The following is a 13,977-nucleotide window of genomic DNA, read 5'->3' as shown; positions in this document are numbered from 1 at the left end:
CACCCTGATATAAGTGACAGTTCTCATCAGCAGACTGGGTTTAATTCTGTTAATTTGCCCTCTTTCCTCTTAATACGAGTAAGTCCAAAGCCTGCAAGTAGGAGAGGTCAGTATTCCAAGTACCAAGAATAATAACAGGAACTGTCTCCCAGTCCTCCTCCCTTGACCTAGAAACTCCTAAATGTCATCCTCAAATTACCATTAGGAGACTTCACATCTCATTGGCAGTAAGGTCAGAGAAGTTAAGAGCAGTAGTTAAGAGCATGGGCCTCCGCAGGGAATAAGGTAGCTGTGTGACCTTCGGCAAACTGTGTAACCTCTCTGATTCTTAGTGTTCCCATCTGAGCACAATATTAGTACCTAATTCATGGGGCTGTTGCAAGGAGTCAATGAGGAATGCTTATAAGGCCTGCAAAGAGTAGGGGCTGGGGAATGGTCAGTTTTTATTATTACTAAATATTGGAGAGTGATAACTACATCTGAGAAGCCTGGGGTCTCTCCAGAATGAAGGCCAGTCCTCAATGAAAATCTCTGCTTGGAACCAGCCCTCCATTCCAGCTGAGTTTAACTCTTCCAATCTCCCAGCCAAAGTTCTTACCCTTCAGGAAATATCAGAAGCACCCAGAGAGCTTGTTGCTCATCATGCATATCCTCAGAGCTCTCCCTCCAGGAGTCTGTTCCAGGTTTTGAGGAGCTCAAGAGTTGGGTATGTTTAACCAACACCCTGGGTAATTCTCACTCAGAGTGAGAAACACTGCCCTAAACCAGGGATAGACATACTTTTTCTGTAAAGGGCCAGATGACTCTGTCACCACTGCTTTACTCTGCCACCTTAGCACAAAAACAGCCAAAAACATTAATGTAGGAGTGTGGCTCTGTTCTAATAAACCTTTATTTATAAAGACAGGCAGGGGCCATATTTTACCTGTGGGCCATAGTGTACCAGCCCCATCTGCTTTCTACCAGCGCATATCTTATATCTATTCTATAGATAACCAATAAAGACACAGACATGGGTATAAAAAAAAAAAGATATTTCTTTAATTTAAAATTATGACCTAGAAAGAACCAGTTAGTTTATGTATCCAGGCTTCTTCTTTATACTCAATTGGAAGAGACACAATATTGGCTCAGATTGCCAACCCCAGAGAAAAACCAAACCCAAAGAAAAATCCTCGGGAAGTCCCTGCAGCTACTCTGCTGGGCCGCCAGGCTCCACTGAGGGAGGATGACCAGGCTGCTGGGGGCTGCTGCTCTCCTTCCGCTACCCAAATCCCTCACAGGCCTGATTCCTCTCCACTGCTCTGTAGCTGGCCCTGCGCATGTCCTCCACAGAGAGGATGGTGGCACAGTCATCTGGCCCTTTATAACAGTCACCGCCCCACCATCTCTGGGGACAGCTTCCTGTGACCGCGACAGTGGAGCTGAGCAATTCTGCATGTACGTGCCCAGAAGGACAGCACCTTCATCGTTTAGCTGAGATCTAGAGCCTTTCGTCGTAACCATCGGTCCGTGTGGTCAAGGCACCGGCAGCAAGATGGCAAAATTGGGAAACAGTCTGGGAAGATGCAAGGGTCTCCGTAATCAGTTCAGTCAATTTCATTCTGAAAACGAAATAGACAAATGCCATCTGGGTAAGCTCCCTACACGTGGGAGAAAGCATCAAGACGAGCACCACCTCCTTCAGGACCCTGAGGTCTGTCTGCTCTTTCCCCGCACAGGAAACAAGGTCCCACTTCTCAGGTCTGTGATGCTCCTGCCTCATACATTCAGGGCCAATAAGGCCTGCGTATTCACCCAGCCAGCCAGCAGGGGTCTCGAAAGCACTCCAAGCTCTGGATAATGTGTGAAGGGAGTCAGGCTGTGATGCCCGGCAGGCTCTTTTTCTTGTACCGAGTTTGGAAGTGTGCAGCCAGTCAGTAGAGAGGAGAGGAGGAAGGGTATGGCCAGAGCGGCCCTCGGAGATCCTGGAGGCCTTCCCGGGAGGGGTTCACGGACAGAATAAATACAACTAGCTTGAAGCAGGCCTTCTGAAAGGAGCCCGCAGGTCACCACATACCCGCTGTAGTGGGGCGACAAGTTCCCATGCTGGTTCGCTTTCTCTAAAACTTACAGCACCCAGGGCCTGATGCCTGACCTGAGTCAAAAGCGGTTGGGACAGACCACTACGGGGCGGCCCAGGCTGCGGTGGAAGACCAGGTGGTGACCAAGCCGTCCTCACCACACACAGCATTCCTGAGCTCAGCGGGCCACACCCTGGGTATATTGCAGAGGCAGCGCAGGACACTGACAAGGGCCCCTGCTGTGTCTCTGTCACCACTCACCGGTGGGGTAGGTGGGGGAAGAGCACGGCATTAAATAGAGTCCCCTGAGAACTGAGGCGCAGTGAGGAGAAAAGGGTGGGGTTTCTTCCTCAGGCCCAGTCGCTCTGCCTCCCATGGGAGGAAGAAACTATTACTGTGCCACTGCCAGCACCACCGACGTTACCTTGCTCAAACAGATGGCACCTGGGGCTGGGGGCATTTCAGCAAAGACCCTCAGCTGTGTGACAACCCCCAGCAGGAACCTTCCTTACAGCTGTCCTAGACCGAGTCTGGGTCACGTCGCATGCCCTGGCTCATGACAACACGTGTCCCACCCCCAACTCCTGACCCTCAGCTAACCAGTCTTCGGATTCTTAACGAGGAAGCACAAATGGTGGGGGTAAGAGAGTCTGGGTCCCAGGACCCCAACGCATTCCTCTTCCCAGTCTCCTTGTCTCAGAAACAGTGGACCCCCTAAATGTCTGCTTAAAGAGCTGCCCACGTGGCTGGCCATAGTCAAAGGCCAGTCACAGAACTCACTTACAAGACCACGGCAGGGTCACCTAATCACAGCAGAAGGCTGGCTCAACCCCTGTCCTCACTGAATGATGCTGTCCGGCTGTCCATTCTGGGCCACCTGTCCAGGGTCAGAGGTGGGGGCGGGGCTGGGCGTGTTGCTCTGCAGGTAGCGGCGGAAATCTTTGATCATGGGCCGGAGGACCTGGATGAGGACGCTCAGAGCCGCCTGGGTGCCCTCCATGGCTTGAGCCTGACGCTCCTGGGCACAGGCCTGCACCTCCTGGGAGCGGCGGATCATTTGCAGCAGGTCGTTCTGCTGCTCCAGGTGCTGGGCGATCTCCTTCACGTGCAGGTTGGTGACCCGCTGCTCCTGGATCAGCTTGGCCGAGTTAAGGGCGATTCGGCTTTTGAGCGCCTGGGGCTTGACTGAGGGGTCAGCGTGCTGGGCAATCATCTCCACGGGGGTCTCCGCTGGCAGAGGCGGGGGGGCCTCGGTAGTGCAGTACTCGACCACTCCCTCCTCGAGCGTGTGATAGGTGGTCTCTGTGGGGACTGTGGAAAGAAAGAACAAAGGGAGCATCAGGTCACTTTTCAGAAAGAATGAAACTGGCCACGTGGAAAGCAGGCCATTAGCCTTATTCTGGGGAATTCAGGCCTCCTCTGGCTTTATAGCTATTCGTGCACCTAATCTACAATCTAAGGGGTTTAGAATCTTAATCTACTTGGTAACCAAAGGGTCAGTCCTGGATCTGGCAAAAGCAAAGATGCTAATAACACTAGCAAAAAATTCAGAGTACCTACTACGTGCCAGGCACTGCACTAAGCCCTTTGCACTCATTAGCTTGATGATCCTTATACTGACATCGAGAGGCAGGTCCTGTCATGTTCAGAAATGAGGACACCGATCAGAAACATAGAGTGACTTGCCTAAGGTCACATGGCTTATTCAGCAGGTCTAGGAAACAAACTCAGGTCTCCCTAATACCAGAGTCCATTGTGCTATCGCCCCACTGGGCTGCTTTTGGCTAATACAAGTAGGGTCACATGCTCCCCGTAGTGCCAGCACACGGTAGGTATCTTCGGTGGGACTCTCTACATGAGCTGTTTGTAGCCGCACTAATTCTACCTCCTTCTGTGCTTTCTTGACTTCAAGCCTTTTCTGGTCAAGCAGAAAAGGAGGCGGGAGTGGGGAGGCAGCAGTTTAAGCGCCCAATACATGCCTCCTTATCTCCTTGATCACCCTGGCCAATGGAATACGTAAAAGTTCTTCCTGTTCCAGAACGCGAGTTGATTTCAGGCAGCGTTTGATCCCCTTTCCGACCTCAATATCCTTGAGAAATACGACAAGGCAGGCGACGGCACTCACACATACACCCAATTCCCCAAAGTCCCCACTGAGAATCAGCGATCAATACAGTTTATAACCCATCACAAAGGAGCAGTTAACAGTCACTGATGAAAACTGTATCTGAACTGAAAAGTCCAACTCATGTTCCATTGTTGTTCACAGCTGAGAATCTTTGAAGGGATTCTAGTCTGGCTGTTTGGGCCTCCATGCACAGAGAGAAAGGTCTATCTTCCTCATCCTTCAATGCCAACATCAACTGTGTGTCCCCACCGGGACCAGGAAGCCCCCTTTCTGAACCGCCTGGCGTTTTGGGCAATCCTTAGGTTCTCCCACTGGCAGTGCTGTTATTCATACATGAGTCTTATCTGTCTTACTAGAATATACTGGCCTCTGTCTTAGACACTTTCGCAATCCTAGCACAGGATTTGGCACAAAATAAGTATTAATGTTAGATGAGCTATGAATGAGTAGAATAACACCAGGAACCATGAGGTTCCTCAGCTGTGCCTGATGCATGTTGGCTGCACTGAAAATCCAGAATCCATTTCTGACTTGGGCATGATCATTCCCATCTATCTACCTATTGAACAAATACATCCTAACTGCCTACTATGTGCCAGGCCCTGTGATAAGTCCTGTGGGGACATACACATGGTCTCCGTCTTCAAGGACCACACAGTTCAGTCATGGACATGAATGGTGGCAAAACACAGTCAAAAGCAATCCAGCTCATCAGAAGTCCAGACTGTGTGCTGAGGAAATCCCAAAGAGAACAAGATCACTTCTCTCTGGGGAGCTCTTGAAAGACCTCATGGTCTTCCAAGACTCCCATCTGACCTTTGACCCTTTGCAATCAACCTTCCCCAGGCTGCCCAAGCTCTTGCTGGCCCTTCCCATTTATGAACACTGGACCGGGCAGGAGAGGTCACTCACTCTGTGTCAGGGTGACCGTAGCTGCCGCTGCAGTGGCTGTGGGTCCGAGGGCCACGGGATGGATCTCTGTGGTACTGGGCAGGCTGATGATGGTGGCCTCGCCCAGCAGGTTGCAGATGCGCTGTTGCATGGGGGTGAGCAGTACGGGGGCTACAGCTGGGCCACCGGCACCACTGCTACCACCTGACCCTGGCCCACCAGCTCCATCTTCCTCAGTGGGCCCTGGGGCCTCACCACCCTCCACAGCTGCCCGGACCTGGGCAACCTTGCGACGGACCTCGGTCTTGAGGTCAGACCACTTCTTCTTGACCTCGGGCAGCTCCCTGCGGCAGGTGGCCACGGCGTTAACCCTTCTCAGGATGCCGTGCCAGGCTGCGCTCTTGGCAGCCAGAGGGACCCCAGCGTTGAAGTGGTTCACCAGCAGGTGCTTCTTCAGTTCTAGTTCCTCCACGATGATCTCCACCTCTCGCTCAGAGAAGTTCATCTTCCTCTTCTTGGCTGGGACAGCCATAGCCTCTCCCTACCCCTTTTAAAAAAATATATTACGACCCCCTCAACCGCCCCAATTCTCCTTCTCTTCTTTCTCCGCCTCGCCCCTCACCCACCCCCCTATAGGGGATAGGCCGGGCTTGCCCAAGGCAGAGCACCAGGCCTTTGGTAACCCCCCTCGCTACGCAAAGTGCGTAGGGCCAAGCACCGACCGGCCCAGCCGCTGCCAGCCAGCTGCGTAATGGCTTCCTGAATCTGCCTCTTCCGCCGGGGTGTGCGGAGATCCGCCCACTTCCCCTCTTCCCGCCTCCCAGCGCTTTTCGAGAGGAACCCGCCCTCCAGGTTGGTTGCAGCTCAATATCACGTCGTTCACTGGCTCTTTTGATATGTCGCTCAGCCACAGAGCACGCCCACCCACTGGAATTGGCCTGATCATTGGTCTAAGGGTGTGTCTGTCGCTACAGATTCCGCCCACTGAATCTTTATTCACTTCCACTGGAAATTGTGCTGTCGTTCAATTATCAGTATTACGACCACTACGCTGTTAAATTCAGCTATTTTATTGGTGATCTAGGGAGTTAGATTATCAACACCTGGCCTCCTGAGGATCCCCAGTGCTTTCAGCCTTTAGCCGTTGGCCAATTATTTTTAATTCCATCCATGGGCGCAAATTCTGGTTTTCAGCGACAGCTCACAATTACTCTTTACACAAATGTTATTTCCCACCGGAGACTACGATCTCTTCGTACATGACCGCTCCTCCCATCCTTACGATTCTGAAGTCTAAACAATATTTCTCAATGGAAATTGGACACGGGGCCTTTCGCCTGCCAATTACATAATTTCTGCCTATAGCGGCGTGATTCCCTCTCTTCGGCCCGGCTCAGCCAATCCCCGCCTCCCTCAGTTTAAATCCGCTCCAGGCTGAGCCGGAATCGCCCCGCCCTTTCCATTGATTTGGGTCGTCCGGGACTGTACCAGCCGTCTCTGCGAGACTCCGCCCCTCGGCTATCCGGTCCTGTGACTGGCCAGAGGTGCGCCCGGGGGCGTGGCCAGGGAGGCGGTGCGCGGCCGGTCGAGGTTCCCGGAAGCGGCCCCTCCCGCCAGTTTGCCGGCATCTCGGAACCCGCGCTCACAGTCTGAGGACACCAGCGTGTCTTCCGCGTTCTCCTTGCCGCTCGGCGTCCCTGCCTCGCGCCCGATGGTGAGCAGTGTGTTGTGCCGCTGCGTGGCTTCCCCGCCGCCGGACGCTGCCGCCGCCGCCTCGTCGTCCTCGTCGTCGCCAGCGTCTGTGGACCCGTGCGGCGGCGCGGTCTGCGGGGGCCCGGACCACCGGCTGCGCCTGTGGAGCCTCTTCCAGACGCTCGACGTCAACCGCGACGGCGGCCTGTGTGTCAACGACCTGGCCGTGGGGCTGCGACGCCTGGGACTGCACCGCACCGAGGGCGAGCTCCGGGTAAGTGGTGCGCACTGTGCGCGCGGGCCGGGCGATGGCCCCTTCGTGCCCCAGAACCTCGGGGAAGTCTGGGCGACAGGTCTGGGCCACTGGGTGACAGGTCATAACGATGCGGCTTCTTGGGCAGACCCTTGGAGCAGGTCTGCTGGATGGCCTCTTGGCCTGGGTGGGACCCCTGAGTGACAGATGGACACCCTATTTATGCCCTGGTGGGAGTGGAGTTCCTTCCTTGCCTCTATAGATGCTTAGGTGGGGGAAAGGCTCTTCGTGCACAGGTGGCACCCTCTGGGCCTTCCGATGGGCGAAAGCCTCTCCCTATTTGGGCCAAGTCTCAGAAGGCCAAGTCTCAGAAGTCTGCCTTTAGTCACCTCCTGACCTCAAAACTAAACCTGATGCACTCTCCCGCCACCACCCACCACTGAAGGGTTCATCCATTCTCCTCCAGCGGCCCTCCTCCCTTCCCCTCTCATTTCCATGCCAGCCTGTGGGCCCTGATCTGGTTCCTCTCAAAAGCACGTGGGAGTTGGAAAAAATGGGAACTGGGGTTTCAGGCAGATCTGTGTCTGTGTGGGTGGTAAGGATTGACAGTTCTCGTGGTTTAGGCTCATCCTCATTGACATGCTTATCCAGAAGATGGGACTGCAGTCCCTTGCAGGGTTGCAGATCCTGAAAGAATCTGGGGGAAAATACTTCCTAAAAGTGGAAGTACTGCACGCCTAGGAGGGGATATCATTACTCTCCTCCAAGGGAAAGGGGGATGGAGAATGGTTGTCTCTGGGCCTGCCAGAAAGAGAAGTGCTGTCCTTTCTTTATAAGAACCTCAAGCAGAGGCTGTTTCTTCCCCCTTTGTCTCTCAGGGTACGGTTTTTCCTTTCTGACTGTAGGTATAGCTACTCTTTCCCAAGTATTTCATTTACTTGTGGCTTTGCTGGATTTACAACCTGGAGGACTACTGAGAACTTTACCTAATAACCTGTTTCTCTTAAGTTAGTTCATTTGGTCCACTTGTATTTATAACAATTAGAGAACCTCATAGTCAAGTGTGAAATAATTTGGTAAAATCCCGGAATTAAACCAATTGGTTGGTAGGGTGAGTGTACCTAAGGTTTTTTTAACTCATGTCTAAAGTATCTGGGATCAACATCCAAGGTATTTAACCTACTTAGGATCTGCCTACGAAGAAAACCAACGGTAACACAATGCAAAATAGAATTGATGGGTTAAGCCCAAGAAGTTTAGAGAAAAGTTAAAAAAAAAAAATTTTAAATGAGTTTTACATTAAAAGGCAGTTGTGAGCTTGATATTTTCCCATACATATCTGATGAATAAATCACTCAGAAAGGTCATCTAGCCAAATTCAGAGAGTCTGTGCCTTCTGGGCTCAGAGAGGTGTGGGCCCAGGTTTACCTTTCTGCTTCCGTGAACCTACAGTTGGCATATACTGCTGGGTACACTGGGGGCATCTGGCTGTGGGTTGTGCCTCAACAAGAATCACAGTGCACTTGTGATTCCCAGCATATCTGATATTGATCCTAATCCATTTTTTGGCAGTAAGTTTCTAAGGGCAAATAAGGAGGAAGTGATTGTTTTTCTTTCCAGTGTTGAAAGAAACTTTTTTGATTAACCTGGGCCCTTGGGATCACATTGGCTCAAAAATCTTTGACTCTGTGATTGATCTAAGTTCCATGACATGAAACAATTCTTTTTTATTTTTATAGTATATGGATTTAGTATGGACTCTGTTTCTACAACTCTTTCAGCTTTTGTATAAGTTAAATTATCATACAGCTTTGAGACTGGAAATGATCCATTTCATTCGTTTATTATCTGTAGAGGCATGCATGTTAGTCCTGTGGCAAACCTTTTAAGTATTCAGAGAATCTGCCTTTTTGTAAGTAACTGGGCAACAGGAAGGCACCCTGCCTCATGAACCCCCATACCACTTCCTGTTGAAATACTATCAGTGTTAGCTACATACAGAAAAAGCAGTGCTGTAGTTTTAAGCCAAAAGAGAATTTGGGGGCCCTTGGGTTAGAAATGGGTCATCTGGCATAGGAGTAGGCGTTGGAAAACACATCATCAAACTTTGGCAGCAGCTTCATGTGACCCTGAGGATCAGTCGGAGATGCTAGGGTTTCTCGGGAATCAGCTAGGAGTGCTTAACAGTGGGTGATGGGTGAAACGAAGGCCACGTGACTGTACAAGGCCTCTTGCTAGCTTTCAACAGGTTGGGTCAGATTTTCTTTAGAAACAAACCATCTATTTTTGGTATCTGCCTTTTTTTTTTTTTTTTTTTTTTTTTTCAGAAGAATTGGAACAGTCGAGGAAAAATGACTTAAAATGGAGGTGGGCGGAGAAACTCATGGCAGCCAGCCAGGGAAATTTTCTTTATAAAGGGCATGTGAGCAAGGAGCCCGTCCTGGGACAAAAGAAGGGAAGGGTCTATTAAAGAAAAAAAAGATGACGACAGCGGTAGTGACTTTGGGAAATGAGGCTTCAGCTGGAGCTAATTATAGCATTGCCTATTTAAGGCATTTTCATGTGACCAGTTGCTGGTGAGGATTCTAGAAGATGGTGTGGTTTGCTGATTTACAGTCTTGTATATGCACCAGGTTGTTTAAGCGTCAATAACTTTGTAAAGTAGACAAGACAGTGATTTCACCCCTTTCTACAGAGGCAGGAACAGAGGTTCAGAAAGACTATAAAACAACCTCACAACTCATTTGACCACTAAGGAATTAGACCAGAGAAAGAACTGGAACCATCTTCCAATTTCCTGCTCTACTCTGTCTGTAACTATACCAGCTGTTTCTGAGAGACATCAAGAGAGTCCCAGTGTGGGCTTTTGAGAGAAGTTGAGAAAGATGAGGAGGGATCCATTTAGAACCACATCTGTTATTCTCCAAATAGGTTTCAAGATTATCCAGAGATTATCCTGTCAAAGAATGAAAATCCGGCCTGCCCTCATTCTCTCCTTGACCTGAGCAGTGTACATGAAGCAATCTCTGTTGATTTGAAATCATTGAATATAGGATCATTAACGTCAAGTTGGTATTGCTTAATCAGACAGTACTGTTAATTAAACTCTATACCTTTTAAATGTGTTGCCATGTAGGGGGAAGATGTTTACCTAAACAGCCAGACTTAAATTAAGACAGTCTATAGAAAAAAAAAGAACCTTTTTCATAGAAAAGGAATAGCATCATTTGGTATAATATAATGGCCTATTAGAAAAAGAAGAATGCTATTTGCAGCTTGGATTGAGTTCATACATTAAACTGATTGTGTTATGTTGTTGCAAAACTGGTTCCTGGCTTGAAGTAATTATCAAGATGAGATTTTGTTTTTAAGAAGATTTTTAAAAAATTAGTTGGTATTTGAAAAGGTGGAGTCAGATACCCTGATCCTAAGACCAAGTAAACAAGAATATAGCAGATTAGGCCTGATCTGGAGCTTCGGCTGGGTGAGTTCCTTTGATGTTCAAAGAGTCATTAATTGTTGAAACCACAGGGGAATGAGAGGAACAAATATTTTGCTGGTATTTATTTCTAGTCCATCTGAGTAGAGCCGCACGTGAACAGACCTATTGTTGCAGGTCTATGGCCCTGCCGCCCTGAACAAGCCCGTTCCCGTCTGATCTCGGAAGCTAAGCAGGGTGGCATCTGGTTAGTACCTAGATGGGAGACCACCCAGGAAGACCAGGTGCTGTCGGTGTGAAAAATAATAAATAAATAAGGGATCGTAAACTGACAAGGTCCTTGCAGTCTGTGAAGTCAACCAAGGGTTGCCTCGCTTAAAAAAAAAAGGAAAGGAAAAAGAAAGAAAGAAAACATTTGTCACTACAGAGGACTGGTTGCATCAAGTTGGGGCAGACTTTTCATTATAGCCATTTCTTCTCATACCGATGTGAATTTGGTCTTGAAATTGGGTCTTGGAAGGGTCACTGGCCCTCATCGGCCAGCCTGCTGTTCAGTGTGGAGAGCATTCCGCCTGGGGCGTCCTTCACAGATAGCCATTCCGTTGTGGTATGGGGTCATCGTGAGTTCTTATGTCAGACCGAAGTCTGTCTGCTTGTACCTGCTCCCCATTTGCCCCAAGTTTGACCTTAAGGAACAACACACAAAAGTGATATAAGGGCCCGTCAAGTATCTGAAGACAGCTATCTAATCTTGTGCTCTCGGCTGCTGTAAAAAAGTGCACTTCTCACGTGATAAGCTGTCCACACCTTTCACGGTCCCTCATCTGAGGCAATATATCATGGGAGTTTAGAGTATAGACTTTCCTTGGAAACACTACACTAAGTGAAAGAAGCCAGTCAGAAAAGACCACATCTTACGTGATCCATTTCTATGAAAGTCCAGAATAGGGAAAGCTACAGAGACAGAAAGTAGATTACAGATTTCCTAGGCCTAGGAAGGGAGGGGAGTGGAGAGATAGGAAAGTGATAACCAGAAGGGTTGGGATTTCTTTTTGGGGCGATCAAAATATTCCAAGGTTGACTGTGGTGACGGCCGCACATATCTGTGACTGCTAAAAAGCATTGAATTATACACTTAATGGCGATTTGTATAGTATGTGAATTTCATCTCAATAAAACTGCTTTTATTTTTGTTTTAAGTTTATTTTTAAATTTATTGGGGGTAACCTTCGTTAATAACTGTAGATTTCAGGTACACAGCTTCGTAATAGGACGTCCGCGTCCTCTGCTGTGTGCTCCCCACCTGAAGTCTGGTCTCCTTTTGTCACCCGCTTTACCCCCTTTGCCTCCACCCCCCTTCCAGTTACCACCCCTCTGGTAACTACCATTCTGTTGTCTGTAGCTATGAGTTTGTTTTCAATTCCATATGTGAATGAAATCACATGGTTCTTGTCCTTTTCCATCTGACTTATTTCACTTGGCATAATACTCTCAAGATCCATGTCCTTGCAAATGGCAATATTTCATCTTTTTAAGGCTGTGCAGTATTCTGTTGTATATTTGTACCACATCTTCTTTATTAAACCATCCATTGATGGACTTCTAGTCAGTTTCCATCTCTTAGCTGTTGTAAATAATGCTGCGTGAACACAGGGGTATATATAGCTTTACGAATAAGTGTTTTCAGATTTTTCAGGTAAATACCCAGAAGAGAGATTGCTGGGTCACATGGTAGCTATATTACTTTTTGAAGAAACCTCCATGCTATTTTCCATAGTGGCTGCACCAATTTACATTCCTACCAGCAGCGACCGAGGGTTCCCATTTCTCCACATTCTGTCCAACACTTGTTATTTCTCGTCTTGTTGACAATAGCCATTCCAACAGGTGTGAGGTAGTATCTCATTGTGGTTTTGATTTGCATTTCACTTATAACTAGTGACGTTAAGCATCTTTTCATGTATCTGTCGGCCATCTGTATGCCTTGGGTGGAAAAGTATCTTTTTAGGTCCACTGCCCATTTTTTAATCAGATCGCTTTTCTTGTTGAGTTGCGTGAGTTTGGGATGTTATTAGCCCCTTATCGTAGGTGTCGTTTGCAAATATCTTCTCCCTTTCAGTTGGTTGCTTTTTTTGTTTCGAGGATGGTTCCTTTTGCTGCGCAGAAGCTTTGTAGTTTATGTAGCCTCATTCATTTATTTTTTCGTTCCTTGACTTTGGGGTCAAAAATCACCTCTGAGACCAAGGTCAGTAAGTTTAGTTCCAGTGTTTTCTTCTATGTATTTTATTGTTTCAGGTCTTATATTCAAGCCCTTAATCCATTTTGAGTTAATTTTTGTGTATGGTGCCAAATAGCAGTTTAGTTTCATTCTTTTGCAGATGGCTTTCCAGTTTCTCAACACCATTTACTGAAGAGTCTCTCCTTTCTCAGTTGTATGTTTGTCAAAAATTAGTTGCCCTTATATATGTGGGTTTATTTCCGATCTCTCAGTTCTGTTTCTTTGGCCTGTGTATCTGTTTTTCTGCCAATACCATACTGTTTCGATTATTGTAGCTTTGTAGTACAGTTTGAAGTCAGGGAGTATGATACCTCTGGCTTTGTTATTTTTTCTCGAGATTGCTTCGGATATATGGGGTTTTTCGTGAAAAATGCCTTTGGGATTTTGCTGGGGATTGCATTAAATCTGTATATTGCTTTAGGTAATAACAGCCAGTTTTACAATGTCGATTCTTACAGTCCAATTACACGGAATATCTTTCCATTTCTTTGTGTCTTCTTCAGTTTTTTTCAATGTCTTGTAGTTTTCAGTGTACAAGTCTTTCACCTCCTTTGTTCAATTTATTCTTAGGCATTTTATCCTTTTTGTTGTAATTGTAAATGGGACTGTTTATTTCCCTTTCTGATATTTTGTTGTTAATATATATAGAAACACAATGGATTTCTGTATATTGATTTCGTATCCTGAAACTTTACTGTATTTGTTTGTTGTTTCTAATAGTTTTTGATGGAGTCTTTAGGGTTTTCTATATATAGAATAATACCATCTGCAAATGGTGAGTTTTACTTCCTCATTCCCAGTTTGAATGTCTTATTTCTCTTTCTTGCCTAACTGCTCTGGCTAGGACTTTCCATACTATGTTGAATAACAGAGGCAAGAGAAGGCATCCTTGTTGTTCCTGATCTTAGATGAAAAGTTTTCAATTCTTCATCATTGAGTATATTAGCTGAGGATTTGTCATATATGGCCTTTATCATATTGAAGTACTTTCCTTCTATACACATTTAATTGAGTGTTTTAATCATAAATGGATGTCATATCTTGTCAAATGCTTTTTCTGCATCTATTGATATGACCATATGATTTTTAACTTTTGTTAATATGTATCACATCGATTGATTTGCGGATGTTGAACCATCCTTGTATCCCTAGAATGAACCCCACCTGATAGTTCCCTTTAATGTATTGTTATATTAGATTTGCTAGTATTTTGTGTAGGATTTCCCTTAACAA

General features: G+C 47.3%; 2 protein-coding genes and 1 pseudogene across 5 annotated transcripts in view; 2 read left to right on the top strand and 1 right to left on the bottom strand.

Annotated features, from left to right (window-relative positions):
- Positions 1-1,019: 1,019 nt before the first annotated feature.
- On the bottom strand, positions 1,020-5,846 carry NAIF1 (nuclear apoptosis inducing factor 1). 3 transcript variants are annotated; one of them, XR_001599292.2, is made up of 4 exons: positions 5,104-5,846; positions 2,848-3,374; positions 1,596-1,604; positions 1,020-1,559 (listed from the first exon to the last, which is right to left on the bottom strand). XR_001599292.2 is itself a non-coding variant. In XM_016163879.2 (2 exons), exons 1-2 carry the CDS (start codon positions 5,612-5,614, stop codon positions 2,902-2,904), a joined length of 984 nt encoding a protein of 327 aa, XP_016019365.2. In that variant the 5' UTR covers positions 5,615-5,846; the 3' UTR covers positions 1,020-2,901. The 3 variants fall into 3 exon arrangements, 1 of the variants encoding a protein (XP_016019365.2); XR_001599291.2 differs by having other exon boundaries at positions 1,020-1,604; XM_016163879.2 differs by having other exon boundaries at positions 1,020-3,374.
- Positions 5,847-6,704: 858 nt separating this feature from the next.
- SLC25A25 (solute carrier family 25 member 25) overlaps positions 6,705-13,977 on the top strand; it is a 37,075-nt gene continuing 29,802 nt past the window's right edge. Inside the window, exon 1 of one of the 2 annotated variants that reach the window (XM_036238313.1) lies at positions 6,705-7,048. In XM_036238313.1, coding sequence (XP_036094206.1) covers positions 6,794-7,048 — 255 coding nt within the window. In that variant the 5' untranslated portion in view covers positions 6,705-6,793. The remainder of the gene's footprint in view (positions 7,049-13,977) is intronic. The other variant, XM_016163742.2, reaches the window with a different exon arrangement.
- Positions 10,644-10,762, top strand: LOC118600823 (annotated as a pseudogene).

Source organism: Rousettus aegyptiacus, unplaced genomic scaffold (assembly GCF_014176215.1).
Source record: "Rousettus aegyptiacus isolate mRouAeg1 unplaced genomic scaffold, mRouAeg1.p scaffold_m13_p_3, whole genome shotgun sequence".
Classification (NCBI taxonomy): domain Eukaryota; kingdom Metazoa; phylum Chordata; class Mammalia; order Chiroptera; family Pteropodidae; genus Rousettus; species Rousettus aegyptiacus.
The sequence above is the reverse complement of the archived record's forward strand: the minus strand, read 5'-3'. Positions and strand labels throughout refer to the sequence as shown.

Coding starts and splice junctions, on each gene's coding strand:
- NAIF1 (XM_016163879.2), bottom strand. CDS start 5,614: ATGGCTGTCCCAGCCAAGAAGAGGAAGATGAACTTCTCTGAGCGAGAG. Junction 3,375..5,103: donor TACGGTCACCCTGACACAGA/GTGAGTGACCTC, acceptor TTCTTTCCACAG/TCCCCACAGAGACCACCTAT.